We start from the raw sequence: 23292 nt of genomic DNA on the forward strand, positions 1-23292 counted from the left end.
TTATCACTATGAACTTGCCTCAGAACTGCTTTTGTTGTATTCCATAAATTTTGGTATTTTACATTTCCATTTTTGTTTTTCTCAAGGTATTTTTTGATTTTTTACTTCTCCAGTGAGATTTACACTTTCATATGTGTTCTTGTTACTAATTAGCGATCTTTCTTTTCAGCTTACAGAAGTCCCTTTAAAATTTCTTATAAGGCCTGTTTAGTGGTGATGAACTCCTTTAACTTTTGCTTGTCTGAAAAACTCTTATTTCTTTTTCAATTCTGAATGAAAACTTTGCTGAATGGAGTATTCTTGGTTGGAAGTTTTCTTCTTTCAGCACTTTGGATATATCATGCATTCTGGCCTGCAAAGATTCTGCTGAAAAATCTGCTGCTAGTTCTGTGGAGGTTCCCTTGTACAGAACTGGATTTTTCTCTCTTGCCGCTTTTAAACTTCTATCCTTGTGTTTAACTTTGACATTTTAATTATAACGTGTCTTGGTGTGGGTCTCTTTGGTATCATCTTATTTGGAACTCTCAGGGCTTCCTGGATCTGGATATCTGTTTTCCCCTCCAAGTTAGAGAAGCTTTCAGCCATTATTGTTTCAAATAAGTTTTCTGCCCTCTTCTTTCTTCTCCTTCTGGGAGCCCTATAAAGTGAGTATTAATCTGTTTGATGTTGTCTCATAAGTCTCTTAAACTGTCGTCACATTTTTAAATTCTTTTTTCTTTTTGCTGCTCTGTTTGAGTGACTCCCACTGCCTTGTTTCTGAGTTGAGTGATCCTTTCTTCTGCTTCATCTAGTCTGCTGTCGAACCTCTCCAGTGTGTTCTTCAGTTCAATTATTGTATCTTCAGCTCTGTGACTTCTAGTCAGTACTTTCTTATAGTTCTCATCTTTTTATTGAAGTTCTCACTGTGTTCATTCTTTTTCCCAGTTCATTGAGTACCTTTATGACCATGACTTTGAACTCTTTATCAGGTAATTACTTATTTCCATTTCATTAAGGTTTTTTCTGAGGTTGATCTTGTTCTTTCATTTGGAAAATATTCCTTTGTCTTCATTCTGCTTAACTCTCTGTTGGTTTCAGTCCAGTAGATGAAACCACCACCTCTTCCAGCCTTGCAGGGGTGGCTTGTGTAGGAGATGAGCCCTGTTGTTCAGCCCTGCCTCAGCTCCTGGTTATCTCTAAAACCTCTGTGCTTGCCCAGCCAGCCTGTTATATTTTTAATAGCTCCCAGTAGCTGAGGATGTGCCAAGACTTGTCACCATTTCAAAGTGGAGGATCTCAGCACCTAGATTCAGGCTGACTGGAAGCCAGACCCTCAGGCAGCAGCTTTTTAAAGTATGCAAATATATACAGTCCTGAGGGGCTGCCAGGGTGAGTCCCATTTGCTTTCAGAGCCGGGCGCTCTGGACGTGTCCACTGGGTGGGCTCCAGATGAGTGTATAAGCTCCTTTCTGGGAGATACCAGAAGGCTGGAGCAAGGCAGAGAAAGAGTACCAAGATGGCATCCACAGCCTGCGTTCCCTGAGAGCAGCTCCTTAGGTCACTAAATGTGACCCAGAGCTGAAGCCTGCCCTTAAGACAAATGTCCAGGATAAGTGAAGAGGACTCTTTCACAGAAATTCCGGGGAATGTGCCTCATTCTCCTTTCTGTGCAGTGCCCTGGGGTTGGTAGCCTGCCAAGGAATATCCCTCTGATTGCCACAGTCTTGTGGGATCCAGGAATGCAAGCCCCTCCAGCCGCCAGAGCTAGTCAATCAAGGGGCATCCCCTGGGCTTCGGCACTAGCACATATGTAGCTACCCTCTAGGAGACACAGGTGCACTGGAGGCAGCACTGGGAGAGCGAAGGTAGCACCTGCCCTCCAAGGTCTCTAGAAAGGATTACAGCGAGCCGCCAGATGCGTGCCTGGTCAGAAGCTTGCCTCTTGGGCAGCAGTCATGATCAGTTAATAGTCCCCCTTTACAGAAAGACTGAGCCCTTGGGTCTGTTGCCTCTTGCTGTGCCCTGGGGGTGATAGCTGTTGAAGAACTCTTGTTCCTTGGGCTACAGTCCTGTAGGACCCATGAGTGTTAAGTCCCACTGACCACCAGAACCAGTTGATGTAGAGGCATCCCATAGCAGCAGTCACAAAAATCCGGGCACCAGACGGGGGCATGACGGGTGACACCCGTTATTATAGTCCCACAGGACCCACAAGCTCCCTCGGCTTCCAGAGCCAAGTAGTCAAGAGTCATATTCTGGGCAGCAGCTGCAGAAATCAGGAAACCGGATGTGTGTAAAGGCTCCCTTCCAGGAGATACTGGTGCTCCAGATTGTGGCAAAGGTGGTGCCTGCCAGTCTGTTCCCAGAGAGTGTTCCAGCAGACTTCTAGATGTGTGTGTTAAAGCAGATGCCTGCCCCTCAGGCTAAGGTTTTAATAAGAGCAGGTGGGCTGTCTGCTTTAAATCTAGGCATGATTGGCTTCCTCCGAGTTGGGCCCTGGGGTGAGTGAGTCTGAGCACATGAGCCCTTTAAAAGGTGTTTCTCAGATCTCTTTTGTTCTGTGGGTCTTGTGATACAAGACTCACTGGTTTTCAAATATTAGCTTACTGGGGGCTCATGTCTCAAGTTCATGTCTTAAAAGGTAGGCTGCCCAATGTGGATTTGAACCCTTTGCTACTCAGGGAGAAGCTCTGGGTTTTGAGTTCCCTTCTGGTTGTTAGTTGCTACACCAGGGGTGAGGTTTATGGTGAGATTGTGTCCCTGTCTTCCCGATAGGATTTTATATGCTTTTCTTCTCATTTGCCCAATATATAGTTATCCCTCAACCAGCCTTTAGGTTTTTTTAAAGAGGAAATTGTTCCATGTTTAGCTGTAGATCCAGTGAGTCTGTGGGAGGCGGTGAGTTCAGGATCTTCCTACATTGCCATTTTGAACCAGTGATACATGTTTATAACCCAGAGAAAGCATTTGTGTGTCAACATAGTTTCTACACTATCTTAATTCTGATGGTTTCTTTCAGAAGAAAAATTCATTGGTGAAAATGGCATAAGAATATTAATATTTGTTTCAAGGATCATGTTACCTCTGTCACATGTAATACATACATAAGTCATTTAGAAAATAAAAATATAAAGTATGTCACATGATCTTTGTAAAACTTCATTCTATTACATGCTCATGTTAACAATCATTGAATTTGGTGAATATTGTTTTTGGCCTCATTGTATGCTTACTACAAAAAGTTAAGCCCCAGGGATCCAGGTCAAGATGGATGAGTGTTAGGAGCTCACCTCTTCCTCACAACTAGAACGAAACCACAACTGAATGCTAAACAACCATAGAAAAAAAGACTGGAACTTAGCAAAAAAAAATAGATCTTCTGTGACTGGAAACGTAGAGAATCACAGCAGGATGTTAGGACAGGGGTGCTTGCAATATAATTGGGCCTCATAACCCCCGGGTGGGTGACCCACAAGCTGAAGAATAGTTAAGTCACAGAGGCCCTCCCACAGGAGTGAGCCCCACGTCAAGCTCCCCAGACTGGGGTTCCAGCATTGGGAGGAGAAGGAGACCCCAGGACACCTGGTTTTGGAGGCCAGCGGGGCTTGGTTCCGGGAGCCCCACGGGGCTGGGGGAAATGGAGACTCCATTTGCTTGGCAAACGTACACAGAAGCTCGCATGTGCCAGGTCCAAGGGCAGAAGCAGTGATTTCATGGGAACCTGGGCCAGGCCTGCCTGCTGGATTTGGAGGGTCTCCTGGAGACATGGGAGATAGCTGCAGCTCACTCAGGGTACATAAAAGCTGGTGGTGGTCATTCCAGAAGTGTTCATCTATATGAGCTTTCCTGGAGGCTGACATCTTGATTGGATCATTAGCACCAAGACCTAGCCCCACCCAACAGCCTCAAGCCAAACAACATGTAGGGTGAGAACACAGCCCCACCATCAGCAGACTTCCTGGGTCGCAAAGACCTCTAGACACGGCCCTGCCCACCAGAGGTCCAGGACCAAGCTTCACCCAGCAGTGGACAAGCACCAGCTCCTCCTGCCAGGAAACCTGCGTAAGCCTCTAGTCCAGCCTCATCCACCAGGGGCAGATACTAGAAATAAGAAAACAACAATCCCAAAGCCTGTGGAAGGAATCCACAAACACACAGAAAGATAGATGATATGAGGTGGCAAAGGAATATCCCCCAGGCCAAGGCACAAAATAAAATCCCAGAAGTAAGTGATGAGGAGATAGGCAATTTATCTGAGAAAGAGTTTTAAAGTAATGATGGCAAAGATGGTCAGAGAACTCAAGAGGAGTATAGGTGCACACACTGATGTTTTTAGCAAAGAGTTAGAAAATATAAAGAACACCCAGAGTTGAAGAATAAAATCACTGAAATGAGTAACACACTAGAAGGAACCAAGAATAGACTAAATGATGCAGAAGAACGGATCAGTGAGCTAGAAGACAGATCAGTGGAGATCACTACTGCAGAAGAGAAAAAAGAATGAAAAGAAACGAGGATAGTTTAAGAGAACTCTGGGACAACATGAAGCACAATGATATTCACATTATAGGGGTCCCAGAAAGAGAAGAGAGAGAAAGGACCTGAGAAACTTTTTGGAGAGATAATCACTGAAAACTTTCCCAACTTGGGAAAGGAAACAGTCACCCAAGTCCAGGAAGCACAGAGAGTACCATACAGGATCAACTCAAAGAGGAACATGCCAAGGCACATAGTCATCAAATTGACCACAATTAAGGATAAGGAGAAAATATTAAAATTAGCAAGGGAAAAGCAACAAATAACATACAAGGGAGCTCTCGTAAGGTTATCAGCTGATTTTTCAGCAGAAACTCTACAGGCCAGAAGGGAGCAGCATGACAATATTTAAAGTGATGAAGGGAAAACTTACAACCAAGAATACTCTGCCCAACAAGGCTCTCGTTCAGACTGATGGAGAAATCAAAAGCTTCACAGATAAACAAAAGCTAAAAGATTTCAGCACCACCAAACCAGTTTTACAACAAATGTTAAAAGACCTTCTCTAGTCATCAAACCATAAGGAAAGAAAACAAAAAGAAGAAAGAGGGAAAAAAACAGACGCGTACAAAAGATTGCTTTGGCAGTTCAGGGTCTTTTGTGGTTCCTTGTAAATTTTGGAGTTGTTTGTTCTAGTTCTGTGAGGAATGTTGTGACTATTTTGACAGGGGTTGCATTGAATCTGTGGATTGCTTTGGGTAGTGTGGCCATTTTGATAGTGTTGATACTTTCAATCCAAGAGCACAAGAAATCTTTTCAATTTTGTGTGTCATTTCAGTTTTCAGAGGATAGGTAACCTCCTTGGTTAAGTTTATTTCTAGGTATTTTGATGTTTTTGATGTAATGAAAATGTTCATGCTGGTTATAAAGTTCTGGTTTTTGAAGTGAAAAAAAAAAGTGAATGAAGGGCTGCAAATGGCAAAATATCCTTCTTATGGGTGAGCTGTATTCCATTACATATATATGCTGCATCTTCATTATCTATTCAACTATTGATGTGTACTTAGGATGCTTCCATATGTTGGCAATTATAAATGATTATAAATTTATAAATATAAATTATGAATAATGTTGCTGTTAACAGCAGGGTGTATGTATCTTTTTGAATTCTTATTTTGTGGTTGGTTTTATTCCTTTGATAACACTATGTAAGTTTAAAAAGCTAAAGCTGTAAATGTTCTTAGAAACAATGAACAGTACATATATATAAATTTAAAAATGCATGTGCAGTTAAAAAAAAAAAAGAAATAAGCTATCAAGCCATGAAAGACATGGAAGAAACTTAAAAGACATATTACTAAATGAAAGAAGCCAGTCTGAAAAGGCTACAAACTGTACGATTCCAACCAAATGACATTCTGGAAAAGGCATAGCTACAGAAACAATAAAAAAAACTGTGGTTTCCAGGGATTTGGGGAGAGGGAGGGAGGGAGGAATGAATTGATGAAGCACAAGGGATTTTTAGGGCAATGAGTTACTCTGTATGATACCATAGTGGTGGCTACATGTCATTATGCATTTGTCAAAACCCATAGAATGTACAACATTTAGATTGAATCCTAATGTAAACTATGGACTTTGGTTGATAATAATGTGCCCATGTTGATTCATCTATTGTACCAAATAAGCCACACTGATGAGTAATGTTGAGGGTAGGGAAGTATGTTGTGTGGGGGGAGGGCTATGTGAAAACTCTGTATTTTCTGCTCATTTCTGCTGTGAACCTGAAACTGCTCTAAAAAAATAAGGTCTATTAATAAAAAAAAAAAAAGTTAAGACCCAGATTCAATAATTTATCTCTTTTGGTTAGATTTAAACTAAAATTCAGGAAGCTCTTTTTTAAAAAATTGTTGAAAATTAGGGGAAAAGAAAGAAAAAAGGAAAATAAAAATTATTTGTGATCTCACCACTCATAGTTATTGGTGATTTGGGGAAAAAGCTTAATAATACTTGCTCATTGATTTCTCTTCATTTAGCGGGGAGAGGATAGCTCAGCGGTCAGGTGCCTGCTTAGCATGCATGAAGTCCTGGGTTCAATCCCCAGTGCCTCCACTGAAAAACCAAGTAAATAAATAAACCTAATCACCTCCCTCCACAAAAAAAATTTAAAAAAAAAGAAAAGAAAGACTGACTTCATTTCTCTTAATTTAGCTGGTACAGTAATAAGAACATTGAATATTAGAAGAGAGGCAAAAAGCATTTATAAGTGCAGAAATTGCCTCTGAATTTCTGGCATCAATGTCAATCTCAGAAGGACTGGAAGAGTCGTAGGGAAACACTGGTCCCAAGCCCCACTTAGATGGGCTTTCCTACCAGTGGGATCACCACTTGTTAGTGCTGTCATTTAGCTTCTGTGAATGGTCCACTGAGATTATGATTCTGTTGGTGACACTCACTTATCAAGGATATTTTAGAAAGGTTCCATGTCACCTCACAAGGAAAGAGTTAGGCTTCACAAAGTATTTATTCCTTTTCAAGAGAATCTCTCAATGGTTGGCCATTCACACTTTGGGTCAAAGCAATGCAGTTGACCCTGGAACAATGTGTGGGTTAGGGGCATTGACCCCCAACACACTTGAAAATCCACATTTAACTTTACAGTCAACCCTCCTTATCTGTGATTCCATACTTGAGAATTCATGTAGTACTGTATTATTATTGAAAAAAATCCACATGTAGGTGGACCCATGCAGTTAAACCATGTTGTTCAAGGCTCAACTGTACATAGCAATATTGGCCATTTTGGATTCAGTGTTCTGAGAATGTCACTTGCTAAACCAATTTATTTTAAACTTTGGGTAGACGTTTGAGAATATATTTTAAAATTATACCTCATGCAGATGTATAAAAGGTGATTAAAAAAAAAAGTACATGGACTGATAATTTGATTTTTTTTAAATGATGATTTAGGTAGGGTCAGTTCTTGTCTAGCAACTTTAGTTACTACTTCTTTATTTCTCCTGGGGCAAAACAAAAGTAATTCTGTTTAGTAAATTGAAGCAATAGTGCTTTCCTAGAAAAAAACAAAACACTGGACAGTTGATCTTTGAGTAACCCAGGCTTTCTTTAGTGGCATCCAATGCCCTGTGCAGTCGAAAATCCGCATGTAACTTTACAGTTGGCCCTTGTATCTGTAGTTCTGAATCGGGGATTCAACCAACCTTGGATGTTGTTGTATGTAGTGCTTATCTATTGAAAAATATCCCTGTATAAGTAGACCTGTGCAGTTCAAACCCATGTTGTTCAGGGGTCATCTGTATATATATAGATATCTAGGTTATTTATTTTGTTAGAAACCCACTAAGGAAATTCCTGTGTGTGTGTGATCATGAGAATATTTAGTCACTCGGAGACTGTTTAAACTTATTTCTGTAGGTTAGTTACAATGTCAAGGGCATTACTGCATTATGAGCATACCTTGTTCTATTATGCTTCACTCTCCTGCACTTTGCAGTATTGTGTTTTTTACAGATTGAAAGTTTGTGGCATCCTTGCATCAAACAAGTCTCTTGGCACCCGTTTACTTCATGTCTCTATCAAATTTTGGTAATTCCTATAGTATTTCAAACCCTCCACAAGCATAAGGATTATGACTCAGTGAAGATTCACATGGTGGTTAGCCTTTTTTCTGTTTTTAGCAATAAAGTACTTCTTAATTAAGATATGTGCATTGTTTTTTAGACATAATGCTCTTGCACACTTAGTAGACTACAGTACAGTATAAACATAACATTTATATGCACTAGGAAACTGAAAAATTCATGTGACTCACTTTGTTGCAGTATTTGCTGTATTGTGGTGGTCTGGAAGGAACCTGCAGTGTCTCCGAGGTATTTAACACCTTAAAGAGAATGAAAGGGATTGGGTAGATAGGTTCTGTGGTAAGGATTTGTAGATTACAAGTTTGGCCTGGGGACGTAAAAGATATTTAAAAATGTAGCTGTCTGGTAGTTTTGCTGCTTCATTGATTGGGTTGCTCAAAGTTGATTCAGTTTCTAGAGGTAAAGTGCTTTTACCAAACACTAGTAATAGGAACCTATTCCATAGAGTTTGTCTGTGAAATTGTAACTTCACCGTTACTGGTAATAACATGTTTATAATCTACTTTGAACAGCACATGATAGAAAAACTAGAATATAGGGCTTTAAGTTCTTGTCACATTTATTTGTTTGAACGTTTCAGACCTAGAAGCAGTTAGTCCTGTGCTATAAACCAGTGCTACTCAGTTGAAAGATCCATGGTGAGATAAAAGGTTTGTACCAGAATGTAAATCAGTACATTGTATCTTTCACTTCATAGAAAGTTTTGCTGTACAAAAATGTCAGTTGCACTAAACAGTGTGATTTGTGACAGAGTTGATTTACATTCTACTTCAAGGTTCTTATCTCATGTTCATTGCTGTTGTGACCAGCTCCAGGCCATCTGCAGGTTATACTTGGGGGGAGTACGAGTATAAACAACTCGTTTCATAAGTGAGTGCTTTATGTATTTTCTGATGATGCTGTTGGGATTGGATTGGTTTTAATGGACATTTCTGCTGCTGTTACCTTCTAATGCCCTGCAGAGCAGGTAGACCTAATGAAACAAGTAAGGAATTTGGAGTCCTGGCTGTGCCTTTTTTCAGCTGAATGGCCTTGGACAAATAATTTAACCTCTCAGCTTGTCTCATCAAGTGTAAGATTAGGATATAGTCCCTACGTCCCTGTGTTGTTGTGAAGATTGAGTTAACTGTAAATTATATTTAAAATGATATCATCCATACTGACAGTTTTCAAACCTTGGCCCCCGTCTGTCTGCCTAACACCATTCCTCACACTCAGCAATTAACCTCTTTTTTTCCTCCTCTTTTTCTTTAAGAAATTTAAATATTGTTGCATGCCCATTATGAACTAGACCCTGGTGAATAAATAAAATTAAATAATCTTTTCTTCACATTTAATATTTATGCTTGCTTCCTAAAGTTTCATAAGAAAGAACAGTGATCATCTGCCCCATTCCTCTGAACCTGGGATTCTTGCTTCTCTGAGACAGTCACCTCAGTGTCTTTAACTTTCTTTTGGTATTCTCATATTTCTAAATAACATTTTATGATATTTCTTAATTTTCAGTTTTAGCTGTTTATCTAATGACTTGCTACTATGAAAAGTTAGGGCTTTACTCTCTTAGGTAAAATTTCCATCCCCTTATCCTGCCAGGATTGTATATCTTAATTGTTGATTAGGTTGGTATTCAGTATTTATATTATTAAGATGGTAAATATTATTCACAGCCGAGTCAGATAACATAACAATAATCAAATTTATTTCTTGTATAGTGTTTTTGTTTTCCTGGGAATTAGTAACTATCTCCTTTTTATTTGCTTTTTTCAAGTGTACCTTCCCAGCCAGAGAGTAATTTGTGTGTTTTCAGTAAAAGAAGGTATGAGGAATGGAATTGCAGTTTGTTAAGGGAAAAGAAAACAAATTTTGTCCTAAAGCTGGTTGCTTCTGAATGGAAAAGAAAATAAGGGACAAAATAATATGGAAACAGAAAGTTATGGAAAGTTTGTGGAAGAGGAACCCTGAGGCATCTCAGAAAAACAGTAAATTAACTAGGATTATTTGGTAGGTTAAATGTAATTAGTCATAATTCTGGTGATTGTCACCAAGTTTCTCCATTGATTACACTGTAATCTGGTATTTAACGTGCTTTTTAAGTCATTTGTCACTTAAAGACAGTTATTGTACTCTGGTGCTGTGGCAAAAGTGCTTCATCTTCAAGAGGATTCACAGGAAGGCTATGGAAGTGGTTACAGCAGTTCCACATCAGGATGATGGTTGTGTGAGGATTCCACCCCATACCACCATCTGACTCAACACAAGAAGCTGTCCTGCCCCTGGGACCACTAGATCAGGCAGCCAGAGATTTTTACTCCCTGACAAGCAGGGTCAACGCCCCTACTCAGCCCTTAAGTAGCTTCAGAAGACAGATCATCTCCCTTCTGCTCCCCATAAGACTATGGGAATAAAATCTCTGAGGAAAGGGGGGCAGGGCATAGCCATTGAGGGGACTGGGGACAGGACAGACTGATTAGAACCACGATGGTGGAAGATTCGACACCCAGTAGACCTTGAGCCTCATGGCACACCCTCAGGTGCCAAGACAGTTCCTAGGCTGATGATAAAAGGTCCAAAAGTGGGCAAGGGCCCAATTCATGGAAATCCTAGCCCCTACCCCAAAGTAGTTGGGATAATCCTCCTACTCATTAGCCTATGAAATTACCCCAGCCCATAAAAACTTACAACTCCGTACCTCATGGTCATTCTCTCTCTTGCCTTCTGAGACGCCCCACACACTGTCTATGGAGTGGGTATCTTTCAAAATAAACTTGCTTTCACTTAAAAAAGTACCTTCTTAATGATAGGAAGAATTGATAATGCCAGTATCTAGATTTGCCACGGATCTCTTTTATAGCTTCTGCTTTTTTTTTTTTTTTTTTTTTTTTTTTTCCATTTCTGTTGTCTCCTTGTGTGTCTGCAGTTACTTTCTGAGTGGGTATCAAGCACTGTATTTGCAAAATTATTTGAAGAAATAATATAAGACCCAGAATAGTGTTTTTGCTTAAGTTGCCTTTTCCAAGTTCCTGGAAGCCCTCGCACTTTGGAGATGCCAGTAGCACTGTAAAATCATCTTAAACTGATTTCAGAGATTCAAATGTCTGCAGTTAAGTGGCAATTTCAAGAAAGCCGGTTCTACATTTGGTGCAGCCTTTCAAGGTCCCAACCCAAAGCAAGGAGGGGATTCAGAGCTACCTTGGGCACCAAATCCTTGATTCTCTTAGCCCCTTCAAGTTATCAAAAACCCCAGTCAGCCTCTTATCCTCTCAGCTGCCTTCTTTAGTTTCAGCTAATAATTGCCCCAAACCCTGGGCTCACCTCCCTTGACCTCTAGACTAGCCCAGATTCTGGCCTGGTAATTAATTCTTCCCTGTCTTGTTAACACTCAGCTTCAAGCACAGTTTAAAAAAAAAAGTCTAATTTACAGTTATACTCAGAGTATGGACTGGCCCAGAATACCTAGTCTGCCGTTACCAAATGTTAAAGTCTGAATGATTCACATTTAGCTAAAAACATCCTGACTGAAATTTACTACTAAATGCTACAGCCAATCAAACTTTCAGTCAGATGTGAAAAGAGAATAAAGATATTTTCAGACATATAAGATCTCAAAAGTATGTTGTACCAAAATGAGAAGTCAACTTGAGAAGAAGATGACAGAATTTTTAAAAAGCAAGAAGAAGAAAAGCATAGGAAGCCTCCAGATAATGGTGAAGGGAGTTCCCAAGATGACAGCTATTCCTCTGGCCTAGAGAGTAGCTGATCCATATGTGAGCATGGCAAGCTCCGGGAGAGATGCCTTCACAGGAAACAAGAAAAGGAAAGGAGAGGGTTTGCAGATACTAACTACTATATATAAAATAGATAAAAAAAACAAGTTTCTGCTGTACAGGGAACTATATGCAATATCTTGTAGTAACCTATATTGAAAAAAATATGAAAAGGAATATATGTATGTATATGTATGACTGAAACATTATGCTGTACACCAGAAATAGACACATTGTACACTGACTATACTTCATCTAAAAAATAAAAACATTTTAAAAATTAAAAAAAAGAAAGTAAAATAAGAAAAGGAAAAGAAATTACAGTAGCTCTGTTAATTGTGTCGAGGAGATAAAAGATAAGATTGAGCATTTCAGAAAAGAATTGGAAACTATTCAAATATGAGTGGAAATCATACTGTTGAAAAATAGAATAACTAAAGTTAAGGCCTTAATGATAAAGAGATAATTGGTGAACTGGAAGATAGGACAGAAGAAAATGTTTGAAACGAAGCACAGACAGAATGATGGAAAATATAGGAGAGAAGAGAACTAGGATACAGAGAGATGTCATGAGTGTTTTTGGAATCCCTGAAGGAGAAAAAAGAGTGCGAATGGGCAAAAGCAGTATCTGAAGATAAACTGACTGAGATGTTGCCAGAAGTGAGGAAGGCCATGTCCTTAAGAAGTCCAAGAACCTCAAGCAAGGTAAATAAAAAGATTTATTCACCTAGGTTGAAAACTAAAGACAGAGGAAATCCAAAAAGCAAACAACAACAACAACAACAACAAAACCCCCTAGATATTTACCAAGAAAAAAAGATTATCTGCAAACGGCCCTTAACAGATGACTTGTCAGCTAATACAGTAAGTCAGAAGATAGTAGAATGCTATCCACAAAGAAATGAGTTTTTTTCCTCCCAAACCATAAATAAATTCTATATTCAGAATAAAGATGGAGTAGAGACATTTTCAGAGCAACAAAAATTGAATTTGTCCCTAGCAGACCTGCGCCAAGGAAATACTAAAGAATGTTCTACAGGCAGAAGGAAAGTGATCCAAGATGGAAGTTCAATAGATAAAGGAAGGAATGAAAGGGGACAGTAAATATGTGGGTAAATCTAAAGGAATGTTGCCTGTGTATAACAACAAGAGCCTTTTCAGTTTAACGTAGAATTATGATGGCGTTTTAGTCAAGTTGGTGGCGAGGGCAGTGGTAAATGGAATTAAAGTATTTTATAGTCCTTGTGTGGCCTGGGAATTGGTAAAAGTACTGATTAACATTGGATTAGTTAAGTCACAGACCTATGTTTTACTCTTGAGAGAACCGTTAAAAGTATGTATTACTCTATTAATAGGATATTACCTTCCAATCTAATAGGAGAAAAATGAAGTGATAAGAAGTTATCAGTCCCAAAGAAGGCAAGAAAAGAGAGAAAAAGGAACACAGGAACATACTTATTAAGAAGAAATAAGACTTAATAAGATGATAGCTTTAAATCTAAAGAGGTCCATTAAATGTAAGTGCACTAAATGGCCTATTAAAAGATAAAAATTGTTCAACTGGGTAAAAATAATTGAACTCAATTATTTGATGTTTTTAAAGATACAGCAAAGTTGAAAGTAAAGTATAGAATTAAAGTATACAGCATGCAAACACTTTGAATAGAAAGATAGTGTAGCTATATTCATATTAGAGAAACTATGCTTGAAGCAGAAGCAATGAACATTAGGAAAGGTGAAGAGAAACACTTCATCAGAGTAAAATATGAAACCTTGGGGTATGTAACCGTAGCAGGTATTCCTCCTTGCCCCCCGATTGTACCCGGATATTACACGCAGCTCCCTGTGTGCTGCCAGCATCTCACTATACTGTGCTGCTCTTTCTGGAACCTTGGAACGCCGCTCAGGGGAAACCTGGGAGTGTGGGGGCAGTTAGCACTCCCGGGACAAGCCTCAAGCAGTGGAGGGCCTGGAATCGGTGGATAAATTCTCCCCCTTCCTAGCCCTTAGAGGGACAGTTCTGAAATGTGTTCTGTTTGGTCCCTGGGTGAGTTCCCTGTGAGATTCAGCTCCAGCTGCTCACTGCAGAAATTGGCTCAGTTACACACTTCATTGGCTTTCCTTCCTTCTCTGGATCTCTCACCCCATTTCCTCACTGTGCTTCTTGGGATCACCTCCAATTACCTACCTGCCCTGAAGTCCACACTTTTAGGGGAACTCAAACTAAGACAAAAAAAAAAAAAACAACAACTTAATTTGTAAGTATCTAATAAAATAATTAAATTAAGTTAAATTTCTCTCTCTCCCTTACCTGTATACAAAAGTGGCAGAACTATAAAGAGGAACAGATGAAGTCACACTTGTGTTGGGGGATTTTAACCCAGTTTTCTTAATAACTGATGGAACAAGAGACAAACAGTAAGGGTATAGATTTCAGCATCATGATCCAATTTGACCTAATTCATACGTACAGGACATTGCCAGGAGAACCGCAGAGTGAATATATTTTTTTCTAGCACAAACAACTCTTTCCAAAATTGACCATATGCTAGGCCATAAAATAAATCTTGACACAATTCAAAGACTTGAAACGATGGAGTACATTCTTTTTTTTTTTAACATTTTTTTTTTTTATTGAGTTATAGTCGTTTTACAATGTTGTGTCAAATTCCAGTGTATGGAGTACATTCTTGAACATAGTGGAAACAAGTTAGGAAAAGATACCTAAAACTTAAAAACCTTTGAAATACTTTTGTAAATGTTTTTCTCAGTTTATTTACTTTTTAATTTTAATGGGGGTTTTTTAATGTAGAAGTTTCACATTTTTACATAGTCAAATCTGTCATTTTCAAATGACTCTTCCATTAGTTTTAAGCTCAGAAAGTTTCTCCTTATTCAGAAATCCAGTAAATACTCATTTAGACCTTTTTTTTTGAAGTAGTTTTCTCTTTTCCATTTTATTGACTGTATTTAATCATTCTTCTAGTTTTAACTTCAGAATTACTTTTTCACATTCCAAAAAAAATTCTACAATTTTTAATTGGAATTGCATTAGCTCCTTGTACTTACAGAATTTTATTTCTGTATTTTTATTGAGGTATAATTGAGATATTATATACAGCTATCCAACATGAAAATTTGATATTTGTGTATTCTGTGAAATGATCACCACAGTCTAGTAACATCTGTCACCATACATAGTTACAAGTTTTTTTTTTTCTTGTGGTGAGAACTTTAAGATCTATAGTTCTTTTTTATTTTTAATTACCATTCTGTATTGTGGTTGAGATTACTACTTACTGCTCCCCATGTTCCCTCTCCTTCCTCTCTTATTAACAGACAAAGTGCTAACTGGTAATTGAGAAATGTAGAGAAATACTGACAGATATTGATGGAGGTGAGGGCTGGGCAAGAGCTGGCTGTAGCTGGTATCAAACACTGAAAAATGGGTTGGGATAACGTCCTTACTTTGGTTGGTGAAACTGGTTTTCTCTGAAGGGTAAATGGTAAAGCAAGTCCAAGTCTCCTGCTCTCTTACTGTCTGATGTCACTATTTTGTACTTTGATTTATAGAATTCTTGAAGTCTCATCGATTTTTGTCTAATATTGTTAGTTTCCAAGGTTCTTATAACTTTATCTCTCAATTTTTTTGTGAGGTTTTTTTGTTTTTGATAAAAAGAATTGGGGAGAATAAATGAGACAGAGCAAGTTTTCATCTAAACCTAGAAATTCTAGAACAGTTGCTTGTTTTCTGCTTTTTGGTGATGTTATGGATTATTAATTCGATATTTGACTTCCTGAGAAATGGGGTGTTACCATGTACAGTTGAGAACATGTATTTACATATAAGCACAAAGGTTATTTCCTATTTTTATGTTTCAGGGTTATTGTTTCAATGCTAGCAATGAAAAATACTACCACCCGTTTGCTTTTAGGTTGGAATGTTGCGCCAGCAGATAGAAGGACATGAAAAAGTCAAGCAAGAGATAACCATGGAGTATAAGCAGGAGTTAAAGAAACTACAGGAAGAAGTGAGATTTTAATTCTGTTATGTGTAGTATAATTCTGTCTCTTCAACCCTTGAGAATTTTGTTAATGAGCCAGTTTCTGCTTTGTAAAGTGGGATGTATATATCCCATGGGAGGTATAGGGGTGGAAATCTATTTCTCTGTTCTTAAATTCAGGTAAAGAATCTTGCCTAATTATGTGTTTGGTACTACCTAGAACAGCAATTCTAAAATGTGCTGCTCAGTTGAGTACCTGAGAGAAATAGAGCTATTTTTATATAATACTGTGAAATACTGATACAAAGCTTACATCAAATGTTTTAATTTTTGAGTTGAATCAGTTACTAGAGTTTAAATAATGGAAGCTCCAAAGGTTTCAGAAACACTTGGGGAGAGGTAAGAAAAATAAGAACATTCTATCAGTTAACTCAATTTTAGTCTTCAGACTGGGAAAAAAACTGCTTTTATTTTTACTTAATTCAAAAGTACTCCTCTCCTGCTGACTGAATTTTAGTGTTCCACAGGAGAATAGGTCAAGAATCACAGGCCTAAAAAAAAGAAAAAGAGTTTTTATTTTCTGTTTTTGTTGGTTTTATTTTTGTGTGTATGGGGGGTGGGTTGTGGAGCCCTTAAGTGCAAGGCTATTGTATATTGAGGTAAAAAATTAAATGTTTGTTTATGAAATATTTTCCCCTTATTTTTTCTTTGACTGACTGTATTTCTTTTCTGGTGTTTATTTTATATATGGAGTTTTGAGTTGTTTTGTGTTTTATCTAACATACTCTCTATTTTCAGAGGTACTAGTTAGCCCTATGTGTGCGTTCATAATGCAAATTTGTTATACCACAACTATTTACAAATTCTTAAATTTTAAGTCTAGAAATAACTGTGTCTACAGTTAGGCAGACTGAAGAGAAGCTATGAAAAGCTACAGAAAAAGCATATACGAGACTTCAGAGGAAACGCCAAAAATCACAGGGAAGATCGGTCTGAAATTGAGAGGTTAACTGGGAAAATAGAGGTATGTTCGTAGTACTAATTTGTTCATAGTGATTGTCAGCCTTCATTGTAGGAAAATGCTGTTTCTAATAGTGCTATTTCCTGAAACCAGTTTTCTCCCATCTCTAGGACTACCACTGAGCTCTTTCAAAGGTGGGAGGTGATCCACTGCACATCCTATCATCACCTGGTTCCCTGAGGTTACTAGCTATTGATGGTCATCAACAGGGCAGTACCACCCTTTGAGGGCATTGGAAATGTGTGGAGACATTGTTTTGGCTGTCAGAATGACTGGGAGTGAAACTGGTGTGTTCGGGGACAGGGACAGGGGACACTGAACATGCCTGGGACTGTTCCACACAGGAATGACTGTTGCACCCCCAATGCCAGTACTGACCACCAGTTATTAGCTGTCCTCTGTGTGCAGTGTCCTTGTCTTACTTATCACATAATAGAGTAGAAGCTTAGGAAGTGTTGAAGGTACATGGCATATCAGATTGTTTATCCTCAGTTTCCGTTTAGATAGTAAGTCAGTTACCTCCCGCTTTGCTGCCTTTTTTTAAATTAAGACTAAGTAGCCTCATGATTGTTGTATATATTTATTCCGTACTCTCAACACCGCCAAGAGCAGATGAAGGAGCAGCACAAGGCTGTCACTTTTTCCCCGTAAATCCACCACTGCGTCCTCTGTCTGCTCTCTTGGTTCTCCCATGTACCTCAGAGTCCGCCAGGATCCGCCTTGGGCTCTCAGAGATTCTGATCCAGAGTGCAGCATGGAAGCCAGGAACCTGCATTCCATCCAGCTCCCCTGGCTGATGCTAATTTGAGAAACATTGTTCAACATCTTTGTATAATGACTTAGTTTTTCTGCCCAGAGTGACCTGTCACCCACAAATGTGCATCAGTACATTATTACTACCTAGACTTTTAGTTTCTGCACTTAGCATTTTTATATCAATATTTTTGTACATTTGAAGAGCTTAGAGCCAGAGGACTACACTGATCCTGCTTTCCCTCCAGCCCTCTTCAGTGATATCTGGGTATTTTCAAAAAAACCCCTCATGTTCCTGCTCCTCATTGCCACTTCCTCACCATTCTCTTTTCTTTCTACCTCAAAAACTCCATCTTTTGTTTTCACGTGAGTAGCGTATGCCACCAACTGGTGTACTTACAGCCAAAGCAGTCATCCGATCCCTGGTTACTCCTCTGGTTCAAAGATTTCAGCTCCTAGCTTATTGTCATCCTCTCCAATATTGCTTTTATCATTATTCTTGAGGATTTCAGTATCCACAGGAGTGATGCTAATACAGTACTTTGGTCTTTGAGTTCCTTGGTGTTCTTTCCTCCACAGATACATTGATCTCTTCCCTGTCTGGCCCATGATGCTTGTTGATCACCTGACACCCCCTCCCCCAATCCCTTAAAGTGCTCAGATCCTGCCACTTGTCACTGCCCCATTTCTACCTCGTGTCCTCACTTCTCAGTCCTTACCTAGCTTACATCCCATGGTCACTCCTTACATTCCCCTTCAACTCCTGTGCCCTCTCTTACTTCATCACATTTGCCTGGCAAAACTGTGGCTCTCATTAAATCTAGCTTAGACCACGACTGCAGAAAAATAACAATCATGCTGACTGGCCTCACTTTAAATTCATTGTCACTTACCTCAGATGGGTTCCTGTGCTGCCCAGAATCATATATCCCCTCACTCTCCTACTTTCCATAATGACTGTTTCATACTTTCTCTTTTCTCACATTTTCAACACTTGTCCCCACATCTTCAGTTTTGGGTGATGATCTTTCTATTTCATTGAGAAAATACAAACAATGAGAAGATAATTTTCACAAATTTCCAACCTTGTATCTCCCTGCCTGTTTGCAGCTGTGCCCCCATATACTCTGCCTTCCTGCTGGAGGGACTGTCCACGCTCCCCCCATTCCCCAGCCATGACATCACTCCAGCATTTCTCCTTCTCTCTCCCGCATCCTCAGCTTTTTCCTCCCCACTGGATAGTTTCCAGCAACATGCACATTTCCCCTCTTAAATATCTTCTCTTGACCTCTCTCTTCCTCCTCTGGATACTGCCCCATTTTTCTCCTTCATTTTATAACTAAACTACTGTAGGCATCTATACTTGTCTCCATTTTTTCTTACACCCATTCAGTAAGACTTTTGCCCCCTCTCTCTACAGAAGCTTTTGCATGGAGGTCACCAGATGAGTTCCACATTACTAAAGCCTGTGACTAGCCCTCATCTTCCCCATTCTATCTCCAGCAGTGGACCCAGCTGGTCTCTCCCTCCTTAAAATTCTGTCTTGATTTGGCTTGGAGGGCAGCCGCACTTTCTTGGTTGTTCACCTCCCTTGTTAGCCACCCTTTCTCAGTCTCTTTTACTCCCCAACCTTCTAACATTGGAACTCCTTGCGGCCATGTCACTGTACCTCTTCTTTCTTCTATCTATGCCCACTCCCTTGGTGATGTCATTCAGTCTCAGAGTTTTGAGCACTGTGTGTATGTTGATAATTCTCAAATTTATATATATAGTCTTGACCTCTCCTTTTCGCTGCAGATTAAATTCCAACTGTCTTTTTCTCTTCATCTCCACTTTAGTGTCTAAGGCTGTCTCAGACTTGACATGTCCAAACTAAAGGCCCTGTTTTTTTCCTCCACCAGAAATGGTCTTCCAACACCATTTCTGTTTCAATTAATAGCAGCTCCATTCCTCAAATTGCTCAAACCTAAAAACCCTGGACTCAACCTTGATTTCTCTTTTCTCACACAACAACCAGAATGATTCTGTTGTAATGTTAAGTCAAATTATGTCCTCTGCTGTACATAAACCTTCAAGGAGCTTCTCTCAAAAGCCAAAGTTATCATAATGACCTACACAGTCTCCCTGCCTATTAAATTTGACCTTTCTCTTCCTTTTTTTCCTTTTACTCACTCCATGCCTGCCACACCAACTTCCTTGCTCATCCTAAAACATACCAGGATGCTTCCACTTCAAAGCCTTGTACTTGCTATTCTGTCTTCTCAGAATAGGATAACTTCATCCCCATCTCACTCCGCGTTTGCTTGAATATTACTCAATCTGGTCATTCCTTTTTAAAGTTGCAACCCCCAGCTCTGAGCACTCTATGCTCTGTTTTCTCAAAACAGGTACAGTTGGCCCTCTGTATCTGTACAGTTGGTCCCTATGGGTTCTGCATCCATGGACTCAATGAACCATAGGTCTAAAAGTTTCTGGAAAAAACATTCCAGAAAGTTCTAAAAAGCAAAACTTGAATTTGCCATTGCAGGCAACCATTTACACAGCATATATGTTGTATTTACATAGCATTTACATTGTATTAAGCATTGCAAGTAATTTGGAAATGATTTCAAGTATACAGGAGGATGTGTGTTGGTTATATGCAAATAATATTACATAAGGGACTTGAGCATACTAAAATTTTAGTATCTGCACAGGTCGAGAACCAACCCCCACTGATACTGTGGGACGGCTGTATTACCATCTAATTTACTGTACATTTGAGAGTGTTACCTACCTCCCTCCAATTGAGTGGGGCTAGAATTTTTATTTGTTTTGTTAAATATTATATCCGTAACACCTAGAACAGTACCTGGCATACATGGTGGAATTAATGAATGAGTAATTATCAGCTAGTGAACAGTCATTACCCTGAGCCAGCATAAGACTTCTGGAGTTGAGGGTCCTGGAGGACAGCGATAGAAAGACTGAATTTCCTTTCCTTCTCTTTGCCCCATTTTCATAAATATTGGGCTCATTTTCTTGATCATGCAACTTGAAGTTACTATTGATCCATCATTAATTTTGAACTGTTTGGCTTTGGGTTGCAGATCTGTTAAAATTTAGTACAGATATTCCTTGTTTGCAGTTCTGTTGAGATAATAAAAATTTGGACGTCAAAGGATACTGTGTTAACTAAATCTGTTTGGTTCCTGAGTTTTAGATACTGAGAAGTAAGAATTGGGCTACTGAGAAATTTATTTGAAAATTTACTTGAATCTGTTCAATTCCTGGGCTTGGATATCAGAAATTTGGGTAGTGAGGGATATCTGTATTCATATTCTGAAATTTTAGTTATTTTAGCATCAGTTTTCTGAACAATGACTAACAAATTATAACAACCCTTAGGTGGCAGCACATCTATGAAAATCATCATGAATTCAGCATTTAGCGTCTGTGTTTCATACTCTTCACCATTAGGGTGTTAAATTTAGAAAGACAGGTAACCAGGGGCGCAGTATGTGAGGAATTCAGTTTTACTCTGCAGTCCTACCAGCTAAGGGAGTAATGGGGCTCCTGCTGTGGAGAAAGGGGCATGTGTACCCAGGGACCTGGGGGAAAATTAAAGTAAAAGTGAATCTGGAAAGTAGTGACAGCAAGGGGAAGCACTTAGAAATTAAGTACCTTAATTGCCTCTTCAGGAATTTCGTCAGAAATCACTGGACTGGGAGAAGCAGCGCTTGATTTACCAGCAACAGGTCTCCTCTCTGGAGGCGCAAAGGAAGGCGCTGGCTGAACAATCAGAGATAATTCAGGTATGTTTAGGACATTTTGAAATAATGAGAGGCAGAGAGGTTTTGATTAAATTTGAACTGGCTTAAAGCAGTGCACGTGTGCTCGCCCATGTTCATGAGGACATGCTCGCGTGTCCTCATGGCCACCCGCTCCTTTGCTTGCTTCTTTCCTCACCGGCTCCTTGCTCCCTCACTCGTGCTCGCTCTCACTCTCGCTCTGTCCCTGTAGTGCATTCTCGTGCTCACTCCATACCCACATTCATGTTCACTTTCCTAATCTTGGTCTCTCCCTCTCTCCCTCCCTTTCTCTTTCTAGCTCTGTTCTCTCTCTGTCTCCTTTTCCATTTCTTCATGGCTGTGGTTCACTTGTTTTGGCTGTTTCTGGCCCTTGCCTTGGCTCTGCTTCTATGTCTTGCGCCGTCTCTGTGATAGTGGGGGTCCCTTGGCTGAGGTCCCTCAGTGGGGAGCTTTGGCTAGTCCACCTGTTTGGACACAAATACTGACGGATGCACACTAACTAAAAGCAGTATCTTTGCGGTAACAGAAACACTTCTTAGAACACTACCAGAAACCTTTTTTTAACAAGAACAAACAAGTAGCTTAAGCGAAATGAAAAATCAGCCACCTAATTTAAGAATTTCCTTCTTAGAACATGCACAGTTTATTTGCTTTTTTCAATTAAAAAGCAAAAACAGAAAGGGAAATGAACATTTGTGACCATCATCTTCTGTGTACTAGAGATACTGTCTCAATGCTTCTTCTAAGTGTAGTTGTCTAGAATATGTCATTATATGTTATCTGTCTAATCTTACGATAATTTGTCAAGGTTGATAGTTTTCTCAGTTTTATAGAAGGGGGAATTACTGGATAAGTTAATTGAGCTGGAGGGAAGCTTAAAAAAATTTTTTAAAAACAGTCTGTATTATTTGCTGTGCTAAGTCTCCATAATACACTGGCTTTTAAGCATCCCTCCTGAGATATCCGCTGGCTAATAAACTACCACGAATGGCTGTGCTGTGAGTGGCTCCACTCAGAATGGCAGGAGGGGCCCCTGCAAGCTCAGAGAACAGCAGTGTTTACTAGGCTGCAGCAAGCTGTGCAGTCAGAGGGGGCCAATAAAATCCTGGAGGTCTAGACCGGAGTTGTTTTGACCTGAATGCTAAAGCACTATACAAGCATAAATAGCTGTAAGACATTGTTCTGTTCTAATTGTAGCCTTCAGATTGGCAAAAAAGAAAATTGAGTCCTCGTATTTAGTTCTCAATTACTCATATGTGTAATGTGCTTATTACCGACTGTGGATCCTTTTTCCAAGTTACTCTAGCAATTACTCTGCATAATTAAAACGTCGCTGTTAGTAAAAATGAGATTTTTGTTTACCACAGTTCAGCTAGGGTTAGAATAAGAAGGCTTTAAAAAGGCAACATTTGTTTTCCTTACTTAAAGGTATTTGAATTGTTTTTCCCATAGTTTTGTTTAAACTAAAACTGCTTCATTGTTTAACTCAAAAAATGTTACTTATATTTCTTTCTCCCTTAGTAAACTAAATAAAATTGAATCTATTTATGATTCAGTGTGTAGCAGTACTGTATGGTCCCTATTTAAAAAAATAAATAAATTTCTGTATTCCCATTATCCAGCATTAATAGGTATCATTTTACCAATTTTTTTTATTGTGGTGAAAAACATTAAAACTTACCACCTTACCCACTGTAGAGAGTATAGTATAGTTAATGCGAACTCTGTGCATGTTGTTGTATAACAAATCTGTAGAACTTTTTTAACTTGCAGAATTAAGTCCCTATAATCATGGAACAATTCATTTTGCCCGTCTTGTTTCATCCTTCCCTACTTTTTATT

At 39.2% G+C, this 23292-nt stretch overlaps 1 protein-coding gene across 8 annotated transcripts in view; it reads left to right on the plus strand.

Annotated features, from left to right (window-relative positions):
- The window catches only part of CEP63 (centrosomal protein 63), a 64903-nt gene that overhangs the window by 10441 nt on the left and 31170 nt on the right, over positions 1-23292 (plus strand). For 7 of the 8 annotated variants that reach the window (XM_031438682.2, XM_031438740.2, XM_031438576.2 and 4 more), the window contains 3 exons: positions 15817-15912; positions 16787-16909; positions 21340-21453. The exons of the other annotated variant lie outside the window; for it this stretch is intronic. In XM_031438682.2, the coding sequence (XP_031294542.1) occupies positions 15817-15912; positions 16787-16909; positions 21340-21453 (333 nt within the window). The remainder of the gene's footprint in view (positions 1-15816; positions 15913-16786; positions 16910-21339; positions 21454-23292) is intronic. 8 annotated transcript variants of the gene reach the window in all.

This window comes from Camelus dromedarius, chromosome 2 (genome assembly GCF_036321535.1).
Source record: "Camelus dromedarius isolate mCamDro1 chromosome 2, mCamDro1.pat, whole genome shotgun sequence".
NCBI lineage: Eukaryota > Metazoa > Chordata > Mammalia > Artiodactyla > Camelidae > Camelus > Camelus dromedarius.